Here is an 18,507-nt window from a genome sequence, read left to right as displayed (position 1 = left end):
CTGTGTTCTGAAACAAGAGAAGCCACTGCAGGGAGAAGCCCGTGGACCACGGCAAAGAATAGCCCCACTGGCTGCAGCTAGAGAAAGCCGGTGTGCAGCCGTGAAGACTCCCCAGCACAGCCAAAAACTAATTACTTTAAAAGAAGAACACGATGGCTGGGAAGCCAAGCCCCTAGCGCTAGGCAGCCACGCATCAGTGTGCATGTGTGTATATGCCCATGTCTCCCCCATCTGCATGTCAGTTGACTACGACAGGAACTGTCTCCCCATCAGGTGACCAGGGCTCCACTGGGAACTGGGCACCAAGGAGGTGCCCATGGGATATGTGGAGGACTGCTGGAAACAGCTCACTTGCTTGGACTTCCACACTTCCATTCATTTGGGGAACACTTACTGAGTGTTCAGACCATGCCAGGCTCCATTCAGAGCCCATGAGTGTCCCGCAGGGAGCAAAACAGACAAGGACCACCCCCCACCCGCCCAAGAGAAGCAGCCCCCGAGCTGAAGTGAGTTTCCCTAGAGAAAGGAAGCCGCGTGTTTTCTGTGCCTGAACGGCTTGGACGGGTCCCAGTTCTTGATAATTGATGCGCTTCCCTGCATTCTCCGTCAGATGCTACTGGATGTACTTTGGCTTCCTCCTAACAACTCAGGGTCAAGCCCGGGGAACATCAGCCTACAGAAGACCCTCCAGGTCCCGGAGGCTTCTGAGCCCTTTACCCTGACACTGAATGGCTCCATGCCTCCTGGCTCTTCTGAGCCTCTGGCGTTGCTCTTTTTGTTCTTCTGTTTCTTCTCACGCCATCAGGCCACTGGCTGTGGTTCTGGGGGCTCTCACTGCACCTGCTCCAGGAGCTGGCCTCCCAGCCGTTTCTGCTCAGCTGCTCTGACCTGGGATACCAGGGAGTCATGCTCGTAAGAGCTGTCCGCAGACTCAGCACAGTGGGCTCAGAAGCAGGGCTCCCCGGTGAGCTTTCCTATCTGGCCTGTGTCATTTACCCCGAGTTCCAAAGGGTGGGGCCTTTGTCGGTTTTGTTCCCCAAAGTGACCCAGTACCTAGGACAATTCCTAGCGCATAGCAGGAATTTATTCTTGAAGGACAAGGTGGGATGATTTGAAAGAATAGCATTGAAACATGTAAGTACCATATGCAAAATAGATGACCAGTGTGAGTTTGATGTATGAAGCAGGGCACCCAAAGCCAGTGCTCTGGGATAACCTAGAGGGATGGGGTGGGGAGGGAGGTGGGAGGGGTCAGGATGGGGGGGACACATGCATATCTATAGTCAATTCAAGTTGATGTATGGCAAAAACCATCACAATATTGTAAAGTAATTATCATCCAATTAAAATAAACAAACTTTTAAAAACTATTTATTTTGAAGTAAATGTAAAGGGTCCTTCAAGCTTGCTTCATCTTTTTGTCCCCATGTAGCTAGAGATACAGTAAATGACGAACCACAAATAGATACATGTATGTGTATAGCTGAGTCCCTTCTCTGTTCACTGGAACCTATCACAACGTTGTTAATGGGCTATACCCCAATACAAAATAAAAAGGTTAAAGTCTGAAGAAAAATAAAAGAACTACTGCATGTAATGGGTTGGCCAAAAAGTTTGTTCAGGGTTTTTCTCTACGATCTTACAGAAAAACTGTTGAACTTTTTGGCCAACCCAATGTATGCAGAGGAGGAGGGTTTTGCCCTTGGGTGCACAGGGCTAAACCTTTGCAAATAACCACACTGGCTGCCACCCACACCCTCTGTGTGTGTGGTGGTGGTGATGCTGGTGGGGATGGGTGTCAGGAATGCCTCACCGTCCTGAGGGCGAAGGCAGAGTAGATCCCAGCAACACCTTGTCACTGTTCTCCCGGCTGTGGGTGGGGTCACTGGGCTGCCCCTGTGTGCCCAGCTGCCTGGCTCTATCCTGCCTGCTACAATGGAACCAACTCTAAGGGCTCCTGATCCCTTGGGAAAAGGGGGGAGATTTGAAACCTATAAGTTCCGGGCACCTCCCCAGTGCCGGGAACTCAGCCCACCACATGTGAGGCCCTCCATCTGATCCTGGCAGATAGCGACTACTTATGCCCAGCAAACCTGTGCATGTATACACACACACACACACACACACGGCAGAGGGACAGACCTGATGTCCACTGCCTAGCAACCCAGTGTAAGTCACTGGATGGGGAGGGGACACGTGGGCTCCCTCTGCCTACCTTTGTAATGGACAGCAGTGACGTCTAGGCACACCAGTGACTAATGAGCGCATCCAGCTGATGAGGCTCTCTCAAGGCCATCACTACCTTGAACCCTCCTTACCTGTGGACATCTCTAGCCATGTCTTACAAAGAAAACGAAGCTTGGAGAAGGCCTGAGGCGACAGAGCTCACAAGTGACTGGGCTGAGACTCAGACCCCAGTCCCCCAGCTTGGGGCCCTGCACTGTCAGACCTCTCACCTTGGGAGAACAGGGGCCAGTGATGGTCTAGACTCAGAAGTGCCTGTTTCACAGAAGTGGATGAGCCTTCCTAAGTCTTGCCCAGCCACCCAGCTGGATGGGCCCTTGGCAACTTCACCCCCCTAAGTCCCAGACTCCTCATCTAGCTCAGTGAGAAATGTGGATTTCAGGAGGTCACTGCAGGACTAAAGACGATAAAGAGTGTGAGAGGCTCTGCAAGCTGAAAAGCACTGTGCAGACTGATGAGGCCACCAGCAGCCTGGCCCAGTCACCTCGGTTCTCTGGACCTCAGTGCTGTCCAGTGAAAATGGGGTCGCATCCATGCTAGGTCGCTTCAGTCATGTCCAGCTCTTTGCGACCCCATGGAGTGTAGCCAGCCAGGCTCCTCTGTCCACAGTATTCTCCAGACAAGAATACTGGAATGGGTTGACATTTCCTTCTCCAGGGGATCTTCCCAGCCCAGGGACTGAATCTGCATCTCCTGCATTGGCAGGCGGGTTCTTTACCACTAGCACCACCTGGGCTACTGGCCCTCAATTTTGGGGGCTGCAGTGAGTAATGGCAAACTCACAGAGATGAGGTTCTGGTACTGTGGTTAAGGTTATGACACTGTTTAGCCTCACTGGGAAGAAAATCACTCTGTCACAACTCAGGATCAACTTTTGAGAGATTAGCCACGTAGCTGTTGACCTGGCTGTCCTTCCAGCTGAGAGGACTTGATGTCTTCCTCTGCTTCAGGGAGAGCACCTCCTCTTTCAGCCTGGGTAAGGGATGTCTGGGAAGGATTGGCTGAACTGCTGAGGAGACAAAAGCTCTTAGTGGCAAGGCCCTGCCCTGCCTTGCATGCAGTGTGTGGATGAAGTACTCAGTGCTGTGGCAGCCATTATGTAGCCATGAGGTAAAGACAAAAAATGAAGCCTGAAGTCTTAGCATCACTGAAGACTTGGAGCCAGGGAATAGTTACCTCACTTCACCTTTCCTAACTGTGAGAAACAGGAGCCCTGTGAGTTTAAACTGCTGCTGGAGGAGTTTCTGTGATCTAAAACGCAAAGCTTTTCTCACTGATTCAGGCCAACAAGAGCTGGAATTCCCCAAACAGGAGCCTGGGAGGAGCCCAGGGGCACTTTTGTGTCTGTGTCTTGAAACCCCTAGTTCATCCTTCCAAGAGTCTCAGCCTTCAGCCCAGGAACATTCAGCCCCAGATGTGTGGATTTTCATGGAAGGAATGTTGTGCATTATTTCATGGCTTCCTATGGGGCTTCCCTGGTGGCTCAGATGGTAAAGAACCTGCCTTCAATATGGGATACCTGGGTTGGGAAGATCCCCTGGAGAAAGGAATGGCAACCCACTCCATTTTCTTGCATGGAGAATTCCATGGACAGAGGAGATTAGCAGGCTTCAGTCCAGGGGGTTGCAAAGAATCAGACATGACTGAGCGACTAACACACACACACACATATGTGCCAAGAGCTGGGACACAAAGATGAAAGGGCTCACAGTCCAGCCAGAAGGTACATTAAGCATACACTGTGTAATGTAATGTAGAACAGAGTTGCTTTTTTTTAATTGGGGTATAATTGCTTTATAATGTTTTGTTAGTTTCTGCTGTACAGTGAAGTGAACCAGCTATATGTATACATATATCCCCTCCCTCTTGAACTTCCCTTCCACACCACCCCTATCCCACCCCTCTAGGTCATCACAGAGTACCGAGCTGAGCTCCCTGTTATATAGCGGCTTCCCACTAGCTATCTACTTTACACATGGTAGTGTATATATGTCAATCCACAGTACAGAGCTTTAATAGCACATAATTTATCAGGTAACAAATTATGTAAAAATATAATAGTGACAAAAAACGAGCTCTAAAGTATTACATAATAGAGGATCACGTAATATAATATGTTCTATCATAACTTCATAGTGTATCACAGGATGCTTGCCTGAATTAGACTCCACTCACCCCTGTGTAAGGGCATGGAGGTGGCCGTGCTTTGGGGCCCTGAGGAGGCTGCGGTGGGGGTCAGAGAGGGCTTCCAGGAGGAGCTGAGCCTTCCAGCATGAGCAGGAGGTGGCCAGACAGACAGCGGAGAAGGGCATTCCAGGCAGAAGGGACAGTATGAGCACAGGGGCCAAAAATAGCCCCTCTGCGTGAGGAGTTCCGTGTGGCTAGAGTGTAAGTTGGGATACCCCGAGTGACCGGCTGGAGCCAGGTCACTTGGGGAGAGGGGCAGGCGCCTGTGGGAAGCCCCTGAGGGGTCCCAAGCAGGACAGGGAGGCTGGCACACCTGGCTCTCCGCAGAGCTGCAGGGAGGGGTTCAGGTGGGGATGAACCGAGCTGGGGAGGAACCGGGCAGTGGGGCTGCAGGTGGCCGTGAAGCCTGGGCAGAGAACGAACACCTTGAAGGCGAGAGAGGCTCCCTACTTCATTCTCTAGAAACACTTACACCAGGAGGTCAAGGAAGGCAGAGATCTATACTTCCCCCTACTGCCTCTGGTCTGTGGGGGCAGGTAGAAAAAGGATGACCAGCTTGAAGACAGGTGGGGAGCTAGGGCCTACTGGCGCCCCCTATGCCCAGCTGTCCATTGTACCAGGGGCAGGGCTCAAGGCTGGGCAGTGGGCAGGATGGGCCTGGTCACCCCAGTGGGAAGGCAGCCTTGCCCCCCTGTCCCCCGCCTCTCCCTGGTCCTCTCGAAGCCCCTGGGCTAGAAAGCAAGCTCTGGTCACTGGACAGACTCCACATCATCACCAGAGGCCTGGGGCCAATGGCCACCCGTCCTTCCCTAGGCCCTCCTCAACTTCGGCCCCACAAAGACCAGGAGACACAGGAGGAAAGGCAGAGCTCACAAAAGAATTTCACATCCTTTGTGCCACTGATCCCTAGAAAGACAGGGAGGCAGGCTGGCATCTCCCAGATAAGAAAACGGAGCTAAGCCACCATTTGCACAGCCCCCAGGGCAAAGCTGAGACCAGCCTCAGCGTCCAGACCACACACCTGCCCGCCCAGGCCTTAGCAGAGATGGGGGAAATCAGCCCATGCCCAGCCCTTCAGATCAGGAGACCAACTGCCCTGAAATTGTGATACATCTCAATATTTTGTCCTGCGGAGCTGCCATCTCTCCAACTGAAAATGGGCAGAGAGGAGAAAGGCGTGAAGTAGTGGACCTGAGTAAAGCGCAGATGAGAGAAAACTCAAAGTGTAGTCGCTTAGTTGGGTCCAACTCTTTGCGGCCCCATAGACTGTAGCCTGCCAGGGATTTTGTCCATGGGATTCTCCACCAAGAATACTGGAGTCAGTAACCATTCCCTTCTCCAGATCTTCCCAACCCAGGGACTGAACCTGTGTCTCCTGCATTGGCAGGCGGGTTCTTTTACTGTTTTAGCCAAAGTGCAGATGTTATGCCCTCCAGAGCCAGAGCCTCAGCTGGTGAAGGAAGAGCCGACAACCCATAGCCGTATGGAAGACAGGTTTTTTCCACTGCTGGGGTGAGGGGTGGCTGAGTTTCTGCATCTCACGGAATAGTGTGGGGGGTTGGCAAGGAATAAAGGTTTGTAGGAATTGAGAGAGGAAAAGGAAGTCCCTAGTTCCCTGCCCCTGACCTGTGACACCCCCATGCTGTCACCAGCATCGGACACCTGGGGAGGCGTCCCTGTCCCCACCTCCACCTGGTAGCCTGGGCCTGACTCTCAGCTCCTCCTCAGGGGTCCAGGGGGGTCTGAGGGAGGCAGACAGGCCTTGCCCTCTCCTTTCCTCCCTAGTGCGGGCCTCCCAGCGGCCAGTACTCCACCAGCACCCCAAGGGCCCCTGATGACCCTCCCAGGAGGCGCCCAAATTCCAGGCAGACATCTCCCAGAAGTTTTTGGCAGCGGCAGCAGTTCTTAAAAAAGGCTTCATGTCATACTGCAATCAGCCAGGGAGCCCAGCACTGGGTGTTTCATTAATGCCACTCTTCTCCCTAAGCATCTCCTTCTGATGAGCTGGTGGGGATCTCTGCACCCTCTCTGCCCTCCACCCTTCCTCCAGTTTACGATTTTCTGCTGCCCTGCCCGCACTATGCCCTCCCGGGCACCTTCTTCCTGCCCTGTCTCCTCTAGCCAAGGTTTTACAAAAACAGTCACTTCTAACCATCCCCAATTTTAACAGCTTAGAGAACAGGAAAAAAAAAACAACAACAGTCGGGCATCATCCAGGAGACCTAATGAGGTGGCCTTCAGGCACCTCGGAGGAGCAAGAAAAGTCACAACTGGTGCAAGAAGAGGAAGAAACAACATTAAAAGCAAACAAGGGGAAACGAAATAAAAAGCAGAGATAAAGAGTCGGGAGAAAACAGCGGCGCCTGAGAAACAGGGATTCCAGCCGCCAACTTTTACGGCATCCAGCCCTGTTATTCATAAGTGAGTTTCCTCTCTCACAAAGGACCTTTTGCACGGTTTTCCCTGCTGCCTCCAAACCAGCTGCTCGCGCTGTTGTATCGTGAGTGATGATGAGGCTCTGAAAGGGTTTTTTGGGAACAGATGGCCAGGGGAGAGCTGGGGAATGTGCCAGCAGAGGGCTGGGCGGGCTGCCAAGCCCTGCGGTGACTGAGTGCTTGGGCTTCCAGCTCGCGTGCTTTCCCTGCCCTCTGCCCTCCGTGGCGCCAGCAGGCCTTCCCAGCGAGCGCTCGGAACATCTGGAGTCTGGGGCTGCCAGGAGGGGGGGCCGCGGCGGCCGGGCGGGGGACCCTGTGTTCCAGCGGAGCTCCCAGGGCTTCGCCACCAGGCCTGCCTCGCGGAACAGCTAATCAAAACCACAGCGCCGGAATGGGAACCAGGCGCGCTCCCAGCTGCAGCCAGAGGCCGCGGGGCGACTTAACCCGGTGTCAGGCCTCACTGGCGGCGGCGGCGGCGCTGGGGGGCGCGGGGAGGGTGGGGGTGGATCGGGGCTGCTGACACCCCCACCCCCAGACCAGTCCACCCCCCTTCACCCCCAGCGGCGGCGGGCTATTGGCTCCCCGTGGCTAAATGGAGTTTCCACGCGCTGCAGCCGCAGCCGGGCTGCTTACATAAGAGCTGTTGCTCCCCTCACCCACACCACAAGGCCCTGTACCCCCATTTGCTGGGGGTCTCCGGGGGCATGGGCCACCCTGCTGGGCGGTATGTGAACTTTAGGACCCTGCTGCCCGCAGGAGCTGAAGCCCTCGGAGACTAGAACCAAAGCGGCTCCATTGCTTCTAAAGCAAGACCTTGGGCAAGTTACTGCCCTTCTCAGGGCCTCAGTTTCCCCTCCATACAACGGGGGAAGTGGTGCCAAAGTGCAGGGTTAGCAAAAGGGGTAGAGATAAAGTATGGGAGGTGCTGGGCACCCAGTGGGAGCTCCCCACCCAGTCAGTGTGGTCTTTGGTGTTGGTGGTGGTGTTCAGTCACTCAGTCATGTCAGACTCTTTTGTGACCCCCATGTTCTGTAGCCCTCCAGGTTCCCCTGTCCATGGGAATCCCCAGACAAGAATACTGGAGTGGGTTGCCATTTCCTTCTCCAGGGGATCTTCCCGACTCAGGGATCGAACCTACATCTCCTGCTTGGCAGGCGGATTCTTTTACCACTGAGCCACTGGGGTGAGAGTCTGTTTAATAGCATTATGATCATGTAAAGCCACAGGTTATTGCTTGTTCTTTGGTATGAATCCATGAATTTTGAAAGCCCATGAGTTTCTGGGCTGGTGAGATGCTCGCCCCCTTTAAGGATGCAGGGCCAGAGCTCTGCCCTGAACGCTGGACAAACAGGAGTCCCCCATTCAAAACAATTTGCCCTCATCTACCTTGGGCTGGTCGTTCATCCATTCTTGGCACTGCCTGTTCCTGAGATGATCCTTCCTGGGGTTCCATATGAAGCTGTTACCTTGTAGTTGTAAATTCATGAGATTTCCTTCCTGGCACTGAGAAAAGGCCAGCCCTTTCTCCTATGGGATGTTGTTGAAGCCTTCCAGCAAGGCAGCAAGGAAGGTATGTAAGCTCTCCCTTCACACATGCGAGAACAGGGGCTCAGAGAAGTTAGGTAACACACCCAAGGTCACACAGGCAGAAAGTACCAGTGCCAGGACTCGAACCCAGGTCTCCAGAGCCAAAGCCTACTCTTTGCCTACTTCATGGTCTTGCCAAGGATCTCCCTATTGCACGTGCCTTAAAGTTAAATGACAGCAGTACAGAAACTTAAAAGAACTGTAGGGTTCTCTCAACTGAACCCCCACCTATAGCATCCTGGATGCGGGACCACCAAGTCTTTCAAGGGGTCTCCAGGGTGTACCCTGGATCAAAGTGGTGCTCCAGGGGGTTCTCTGAGAGGTAGTGGCTTAAGCATCAGAGGGGACTTTCCATGGTCTCTGTGATTGAGTGTGAGACTTTGCTTCTTTCTCACCATCAGAGACCCTGAGTTTCATTCACACACAGCGTAGTGGGGAGGAGGGCGGGGGTCTGTGAGTGAGGGGAGAGGAGGCGGGGGGGAATGAAGGCAGTGTGAAAGGAGAGGGGAAAGCAGCGCCCCAGCCTCTCCCCCACCTCGGGACCACCCGGGGAACATCAGACGACCACGTTCTGCGTCCCAGGGCAGCCAGCTCCAGCCTAACCTGGGAGGCTCCCTGGCCAAACGCGCCCCCAGGTCAGTGCCTGCCAGGCCTGTGGCCTCACGGTGTCAAATGCGAGAGGGGAAACAGCAGCTGAGAGAATGCTCCACGTTAGAACAAACAGCTGGCGACAAACGTCTGTGTAATTGGAATGCCAGAAAAAATAAATTGCATCCATTTTTATGACGAGAAGGGAATTTGATGGTGGTTTCCCACCCACCCCCCTTCTTTCCCAGCAGAGATAGGCTCCATGGACTTTTAAAGCACATGGTATTTAACTCAGTAACATGGCCCAGAGGATGTAGAAATAGAACCTCCTCTCACCATCCCATTTCCATGCAGGGGGCAGGACAGGGAAGCAGCAGGCCCACCCCCCCCGCCCCCGCCCGGCACCTCTTACTGGCCAGTTCCTCAGGCCTCTGAGCCTTGGATTCATTGTTCCTGGGACAATACCAGGCTTCCCAGATGGTGCTAACGGTAAAGAACCCGACTGCCAATGCTGGAGACATAAGAGATGTGGGTTCGACCTGGGCCGGGAAGATGCCCTGGAGGAGGGCATGGCAACCCATTCCAATATTCTTGCCTGGAGAATCCCATAGACAGAGGATCCTGGTGGGCTACAGTCCACAGGGTTGCAAAGAGTTGGACATGTCTGCAGCGACAGCACTCACGCACAGGGGACAGCACCAGTCTCCACCTTGAAGGGATGGGGGGAGGGAGGAGTCAACAGGGTGATCCGTCAGAAGTACTAAACACCCAGCACCACGCCTAGCGTGAGAACCAGGCTCTAAGAACGTCAGGTATTGTCAGTATTCTTGTGGTGCGCTGGGGTCCCAACAGTCTCTGTGAGTGATTTTCAAATCTGTGTGAAATGCCTGTGATGGGCAGAGGGGAAAGGAGCGAAACACATTTAGTCATTTAGATAGTTAAGGGGCTGAAGTGACCTCAGCTTGGCAAGTCTTACCAGAAAGGGCCATAGCAATCACTTCCGGGGTCAACTCGCCTTGGAGAAGTAGAAGCCAAAGCCCCAATGGAGGTGACCATCTATGCGATGGGGAGACAGAGCTAGGACCATGCCGCTCAGTGGGGACACAGAAGACACAGGAATTGTGGACTTGCTGTCTCCCACACTCCAGGGCTCAGATACCAGACAGAGTCTCTTGGCTCCCACTGACTCCCTAACCCCAAAACCAATGTGCCACCTCAGCTTGCCCCCAGCACCAAAACACAGAAGTCTGCACCTAAGATGTACTTCCAAAGGGGAGTGTGACTACCCTCCAACCTGCCATCACCACCAAAAGTTCCCCCTGCCCAGAAAGCAGCAGGAAAAGGGGGACAACGCGGATCTGATGGAGCCACACCAGCCTTGGCGCATCCTCTGGCTGAAGACTGCCCACAGGTGAGGAGCAGCCTCTAGACTTGCAGAGCCCACCTCCCCAGCCCGGCTGGCACTGACAGCTACCGTCACAGCCTGGGATCACCAATCACTGCCCAGGTGACTGGTACAGCCCCGAGCTCAGCACACCATGACTGACTTTTCTCTGTGTGTGTGTCCATGGGGATTCTCCAGGCGAGAATACTGGCATGGGCTGTCATTTCCTTCTCCGGGTGATCTTCCCAATTCAGGGATCAAACCCGAGTCTTCTGCATTAGTAGGCAGATTCTTTACCAGAGTCACCGAGGAACAGCCCGGAGGCCTGTGAGCAACTTGGTGGGGGACAAGAACTTACTGGTCATTTATCACCAGGGTTTAAACTATACCATCAACTTCAGTAGCTGCTGCTGCTGCTATTGCTTTTTTTGTTGCCATTATTGTTGTTATTATTGCTATTATTTTATTCAATAGCTTCAAATCACTGGAAGGCAGTGCCCTAGATTGTGGGAAACTAGTCTTCTCCTATTCTGAGGTTCAGCAATGCAGATCCAGCCCAGGTGTGGAACAGCTCTGCTGCTCTTTCTTCTCCTCCTCTTCAGAAGCTCCTAGGAGTCACTGCTTTAAAAACAGGAGCTGCGGAAACATGGCCCAGAGCCAGGTGCCTAAGGCGCGTTATCTCCGGCTGCGGCCCGAGTCGGAGCTGAGCTCTGCGGAGCCCTTCCACTCCTCCCACCTGTCTCTCAGCTGGGCAGCCTCTGATGGGCCTCTCTGCATGACTGGGGCTTCCAGATGGACCCTGGATCCTCAGAGTCACATCCTGTGAGGCCCAGAGATGGAGGACTCACCAGTCAAGGGATGTGGGTGCCCACCCCCAGCAAGGCAAGGCTGGGATGGGCAAAAGGATACGCTTGGGGCCCAGGGGGTAAGTCAAGTTCACTTTAAATCCCATTGTTAACACAGGCCTGGAGGGACAAGGCAGCTTATCAGCGGACACAGAAAACAGTCTCTCAAGGAGGAATCCTGGAAAAGGGTCACCCAGCCCCTGGGGCACATGAACTGTGAGGGAGCCACCCTTGAGTGGGACAGCTCAGGGTGCCATCGATGGGATTGCTGGTGATCATTTATGGAGGACTTCCTTTCAGCTGGTCACTTACATCAGAATGTTTTTTAGTTTCTTCCTTTCTTTATCCTTCATTAGAATGTAAGCCTGACTCACTTGCATCCCCATACCCTCAGGTCGCCCTGAGTGGCTGCAGGGGACAGGTAACAGGGGCTTCATCTGAACCCCACCACTCTCTGCCGCCCCGCTGCATCCACATGTCTGTCCACAGAGACTCTGTGTGTTTATGTTCAGTCACATCAGTCATGTCTGACTCTTTGCGACCCTATGGACTGTAACTCTGTCCATGGGGATTCTCCAGGCAAGAATACTGGAGTGAGTCACCATGCCCTCATCCAGGGAATCTTCCCAACCCAGGGATAGAACCAGCATCTCCTGCATTTTCTACATTGCAAGCAGATTCTTTACTGCTGGGCCAAGGGGGAAGTCTATCTACAGAGACTTGGGAAGCTCAAGTCTCATTGCTAACACCCATCATGGCACCCATGTGCTCAGGTTGGGATTTCCAACATATAACTCACTGCCAGCGCTTGATAAACACTGAATGAATCAATGAATGAATGAATGTATTTCCAGGGGTTCTGATTAACAAAACAGTAGCCTATTCAAGTCACTCAGGGTCACTCGGCGGTCACTGAAGACCATCCTGAGGACACCTTGAAATTTACCTACCTGCATGGTGACAGAGATGCAGGAAAGCACACACAGCAGGAATGGGGTGATGCTGTGGTCAGCCAATCTGCCAGCACAGTGGTGGGGCCTGAAGATGTCCCAACAGCTCCAGGACCCAGTCCCACCCCTCCCTCTAAGTCCTCTTGGTAATGGTGGTTGTCCAGGCATGGTCCTCGGGAGATGGCAGCCTCAGGACATCCCACTTGGCAGGAGGGGCTACAGGATGCCCGGGGTCCCTTGCCCTTCAGAGGTGAGGCAGGATCTCTACTTGGAAATCAGACTGCAAACAGCCTTGGAAATCACCGATGCTTCCACATCCCCAATGACTGAGGAGAAAACTGAGGCAAAAAGTGGTTAAAAAATGGGTCCAAAATGACACAACTAGTAGGTGGTGAACCAGGCCTTGAACTCAGGGCTGTTTTATGCTCTTAAAAGTGAAAGTGTTAGACACTCAGTCGTGTCTGACTCTTTGTGAACCCATGGTAACCTGCCAGGCTTCTCTGTCCATAGGATTCTCCAGGCAAGAATACTAGAGTGGGTTGCCATGTCCCTCTCTGGGGGATCTTCCCAACCCAGGGATTGAATCTGGGTCTCCTGCATTGCAGGCAGATTCTTTTAATGTCTAAGCCACTAGAGAAGACTGTTTGATGCTCTTATCCACCATCTAACACCTGTTTCCCAATCTGGACAATGGGGAGGCTGGACCAGATGGGCTCTAAGGTGTGTTAGATTTGGGCTGATTTCAGGGGAAGCCAAAAACTCTTCTCTGCTGGCCATCGTCACCCCACTCCTCTTTCTTCTCCTCTCACCTTCCAAGCGTCTCTCCTCTTCCCCAGTCCAGGACACTCTGCTCCACAGAACAGGGAAGGCGGGGCAGCACTCTGGCCTTTGGTGGGTGAGGGGAGGACTTGGGGTGGGGGTGGGGACGAGGGGCATAAACGGGGGAAATGGCGCCTGCCCACCCTGCCCATCCACACCTCCAACAGCCCAAATGCCAGGGGAAGTTCACCCAGAGTTTACAACCCTCCTTTGTCACAGAGCCCTGCATGGAGCCATCAATCATGCCCTTAATTTGTCCGTGTCACTTTCCAGAGGAAAGCCGCCCTGCGAGCAGCCAGTGGTGCTTCCTTTCTCACCCACTAGATGAAGATTTCACCTAATTGGTCTATGTTAAATCACTCCCAGGATTGCAACACGCCATCAACACAGCAGTGGCTGGTGGTGGGGATGTGCTGGGCCCCTCCCTGCTGTGGGCAGGAGAGTCCATAAGGGTCTCTCTGCCTAGAAGCCTCTTGAAGGGGCCTCTGGAAGGCCTGGAGAACCCAGAGAAGGGCCTCCTTGGAAGGGGGGCTGGGGCTCAGGGATGGGGAGAGGGCAGGCCAGGAAGGAAGAAGGAGGTGGAAGGAAGGAACAGATGGAGGATGCTAGAGTCACCTGCCCGCACCCCCAGCCCCGCCACTCTCCCCAGCCCTGCATGCTCAGGGGAGTCAGGCATCTCTAACCACCTCTACCCTTCCTATGGGTATGGGCTGGGTCCCAGCCTCTGTCTCCCTGTAGCTTCGTGTGCAGAGAGATCCAGAGGGCTGCATCCCAAGCCCTGCTCTGCACTGCCTGGCAATGACCCCCAGCTGGAAATGCTGGAAGCCAAGCCATCTGGGAAGCAAAGCTGTGCCCGACACCTTTCCTCCCGCCCATATTTCTCCAAACACATTAGGCTTTGTACACACTGTTCCCTCTGTCTCCAATGCTGTTCCTGCTTCATCTGCTCAGCAACCTCCTGGTTGTCCTGCTGGTCCCAGCTCAAACACCACTTACACAAAGGTGATCTTTCTAACTCCCTTGGGCAGGAAAGGCAGCCTGTCCCTCCTCCGCCTGGCCTTCCTGTAGCCCAGCAAAGGCCTCCGGGGCCTCCTGTCTATACTCTCCTGCCCTCATCCAGATGCAAGAGGGTCTCTGAGCATCCTCTGAGCTGCAGAGGTTCTGGGACCACATGTTTATCATTTTTATACCCCTGCCCAGCAGGCTCAGCAAACAGCTGGGGCTCTATGAATCCCTTCAGAATGAATGAATGAATGAACATGATTTGCCTTAATGCACAGCCTCAGGTAACCCACAGGCCAAGTCATATTCCCAAAACATACTGAAGGGCTCTCTTGGGCAGTTACCAGCCCATGAGATCTCCCTCTAATGTGACGTTAATCAGGGGCTGAGTGGGGAACTCAGCACCAGAACACATAAGACCAGAAAGAGCTTCAGAGATAAGCTGTCCTCATTTAAGTGATGAGCAAACGCAGGCCCAAGTGGACTGTCCTTGGTACCCAGGAGCCCCATTACCAGTGTGCTGTGTGCTAAGTTGCTCAGTTGTGCCTGACTCTTTGCCACCCCATGGACTGTAGCCCACCAGCCTCTTCTGTTCTTGGGATTCTCCAGGCAAGAATACTGGAGTGGGTTGCCATGCCCTCCTCCAGGGGATCTTCCCGACCCAGGGATCAAACCCATGTTTCTCACATCCCCTGCATTGGTAGGCGGGTTCTTTACCACCAGCACCACCTGGGAAGCCCCTTGAATATAGTCACACACAATCCCAGGGGCCTGAGGAGCCCTGAATCCCAGCAAACCTCCAAGAGGCTGGTCTCGCTGGTCCCTTTGGAAGCCTCTGGACACGAGTAAGAGGCGCCCTGGATTCCAGTCCCTACCTCCCCATCCTCCCCAGAGGCTGCTGCCCGCACAGCTGGCACATACCTTGCGCTTCTTGGCGCGGCCCTCGGCCTGCAGCGTGCGGGTGCAACGCTGCACGCACTCGGAGAAGCTGAGGTTGCTGTGGTCGGCGCTGTAGTCGAGGTCGGCCAGCCGCGCCAGGGACAGGATGTAGTTACAGGCGATCCTCAGGATGGCCAGCTTGGACAGCTTCTGCCCATACGAGTAACACGGCACCTGGTGGGTGAGAAGGCGTCAGCAGGGGCTGCCCGGTCTCTGCTGAGAACCGGCCCAGGGGGCACCTTGGCCAGGAAGGTGTGGGGCCATTCATGCCGCTGCTGGGGAGGGAACGGTCGGGCGGCAGAGGTGGTTTGTCTGATCTTTCCACCTGGATTTTATTCCCTGTTCTAATCACCTGCTGTTTACACCCACACACAACCCCTGGGGGGCATCCACGTTCCCAGACTATACAGGAGGGAAGCCAGGCTCGGCTCTTGCCCAAACGTCAGTAATCACGAAGCACAGTGAGCTTCCCCCTGGGACAGAGTTCCATCACCTGTGCTCCCTGAGAAGGAATCTTGGACAGAACAGATGTTTTTTGCTCTGAGAGTCTGTTCTCTCATTCAGGGACACCTGTCTTGCTGGACACTTGGGGTCTGGCAACAAACAATAACTGGATTCTACCATCAGAGGACTTGCTCTCAAGACTGAGGTTATGGACCTCATTGGTGCTACAGTGGGTAAGCATCCACCTGCCAACGCAGGGAACATGGGTTCGATCTTTGGTCAGGGAAGATCTCACATGCCATGGAGCAAACAAGCCCGTGTACCACACCTACTGAGCCTCAGCTCTAGGGCTGGTGAGCCGCACTCACTGAAGCCTAAGTGGCGAGAGTCTGTGCTCTGCAACAAGAGAAGCCACCGCAATGAGAAGCCCGTGTACTGCAACTAGAGAGTAGCCCCTGCTCGCTGCAACTAGAGAAAGCCAGCGCACAGCAACAAAGACCTAGGACAGCCAAAAATTAACTAACTAATTAATTTTTAAAAAGAGGGATGCTTTAACATCAAAGCAGAGCTAAGCACCCAGACTCTCAGAACAGACCAGAGGAAAGTGCCAATGCTCAGCTGGGAGGCCCATACATGATTGGATTATGCTTTTCTCTTTTTCTTTCTGACCTCTGGACCTGGGAAGCTGCTGGGCATACAACAGGTGCCTAATAAGTACAGCTCCAACCAGACTTGACATCCTTGACATTCATCATTGACTTGTTCAGTCACTCAATTCAGTCGTGTCTGACTCTTTGTGACCTCATGGACTGCAGCACGCTAGGCTTCCCGGTCCTTCACTATCTCTGGGAGTTTGCTCGAACTCATGTCCTTTGAGTCGGTGATGCCATCTAACCATCACATCCTCTGTCTCCCCCTTCTCTTCCTGCCCTCAATCTTTCCCAGCATGAAGGTCCTTTCCAATGAGTTGGCTCTTCATATCAGGTGGCAAGTGGATAATCACAAGTGGCACAGTGATTTGCATCAGGTGAAGAGATGGAGTCTCTAACATCGTCCATCAATGTTTCCACTGCTGGAGCAAAAAGCTATGTGGACTGCAGCACAGTTCTGTGTGGAAACATGGAAAGTGCATGCTAAGTTGTTTCAGTCATGTCCAACTCTTTTCAACCCCATGTACTGTAGCCCACCAGGCTCCTCCATCCAGGCAAGAATACTGGAGTGGGTTGCCATGCCCTCCTCCAGGGGATCTCCCCAACCCAGGGATCGAAACTGAGTCTCTTTCGTTTCCTGCTTTGGGAGGCAGGTTCTTTACCACTTGTGCCATGTGGGAAGCCCCCATAATGTGGAGATGTCACCACAAAGTCCACCTGTCGGTTAGATAGGTGCTAACTGATAGAGCTGCTCTGATGCGTCGTTCACCTAAATGGCTAATCGTGTATACCCAGCAACCAAGGCTGTGGCATCTTCCTCCCTATGGCTCTCCAGGAGCTATATGCAGCATTCATCCCCAACACTGATACCGGGTACTGACTAACCCTCATCTCACAGTGAATGGGGCCCCCATGGCAGGATCATTCAACACACACATGAGGCACTGTTCTGGACCAGTGGTTCTCAATCAGGGATAATATCATCCCTCAGCAGCAGTTGGCAATGTCTGCAGATGTTTTTTAGTTTTATTTATCTATTTTTGGCTGTGTTGGGTCTTCATTGCTGCCTGGGCTTTTTCGCTAGATGCAGTTAGCAGGGGCTACTCTCTAGTTGCTGTGCATGGGCTTCTCATTGTGGTGGCTTCTCTTGTTGAGGAGCATGGGCTCTAGGGCACACAGGGTTCACTAGTTGCGGCATGTGGGTTCAGCAATTACAGCTCCTGGGCTCTAGAGCACAGGCTCAGTAGCTGTGGTGCTCGAGCTTAGTGGCTCCAACGGCATGTGGAATCTTCCTGGACCAGAGATCAAACCTGTGTGTCTTGCATCAGCAGGTGGATTCTTTACTACTGAACCGCCAGGGAAGCCCTGCAGACATTCTTGGTCATCACTAGTGGGTAGAGACCAGAGAGGCTACTAAATGTCCTACAGTGCTCAGGATCCTACCATGTGCCCACAACAAAGAATGACCTGGCCCCCAGTGTCCACAGTGCTGTGATCAAGACAGCATAAACAAGAGAGCTGCTTCAGGGACTTCCCTGATGATCCAGTGGTTAAGAATCCACCTTGTGATGCAGGGGACATGGGTTCGATCCCTGGTTGGGGAATGAAGATCCCTCTTGCCTTGGAGTGACTGGGACCTTGTGCTGCAGCTACAGAGTCCACGCACCAGAACAAAAGATCCTGCAGGATGAAACTAAGACCCGACACAACCTAATTAATTAATTTTTTAAAAGAGAGAGAGAGTTGCTTCAGATGAGAACTTTAAATGCATCCACAAATGGAGCCCATGTTAAAGCTCACCGTGCCCAAGAGCTTTCCCTGACCTGGCCCCCAGCCCTACACCAGGGGCTACGGGTACCTGCCCTTGATGGTGCTCTAATCGCCCCCATCTGTTCTTAACCCCTGATGACTGTGACTCATTTAATGGTCAGTCTCCTTATGAGCTGTCGGGGGAAAGTCTCTGTATGCAGAGCCTAACACAGATCCTGCCCATCACTGGCCTCCAAAGGATTTGTTGAACGAGGGACTGAATGAACAAATGAATGCTCTCCCCTCTGTCTGTTTTTTTGTGAGGAAGGCACACTGTGTGGCTTAAGGGAACTTAGTTCCCTGACCAGAGATCAAACCCATGCTCTTGGCTGTACAAGCTCAGAGTCCTAACCACTGGACCACCAGGAAATTCTCCAAAACTGTTCTCTCTCTAAGAACGAAGATTTAGCTGTTTGGTGTGGAGGTGAAGCTTGTACATCCTTTGGTCACCTGGGCTAACTCCTGGCTCTAGCCACAAACCCTGGGCAAGAGACATGATCATTCTGGGCCTGGCTGTCCTCATTATATCACTAACAGGCCTGGCCTCACAGTGTGGGAAGAACTAAAGGAGACGGCGCATGGGCTACACTGCCCGTCAGGGGCATTATGTCCATGAGTATGGCA

General features: G+C 53.3%; 1 protein-coding gene across 1 annotated transcript in view; it reads right to left on the bottom strand.

Annotated features, from left to right (window-relative positions):
* Nucleotides 1–18,507, bottom strand: part of ATOH8 (atonal bHLH transcription factor 8) — a 41,304-nt gene that overhangs the window by 13,275 nt on the left and 9,522 nt on the right. The window contains exon 2 of the mRNA XM_043917794.1: nt 14,963–15,154. Coding sequence (XP_043773729.1) covers nt 14,963–15,154 — 192 coding nt within the window. The remainder of the gene's footprint in view (nt 1–14,962; nt 15,155–18,507) is intronic.

Source organism: Cervus elaphus, chromosome 11, assembly GCF_910594005.1.
Source record: "Cervus elaphus chromosome 11, mCerEla1.1, whole genome shotgun sequence".
NCBI lineage: Eukaryota > Metazoa > Chordata > Mammalia > Artiodactyla > Cervidae > Cervus > Cervus elaphus.
The sequence above is the reverse complement of the archived record's forward strand: the minus strand, read 5'-3'. Positions and strand labels throughout refer to the sequence as shown.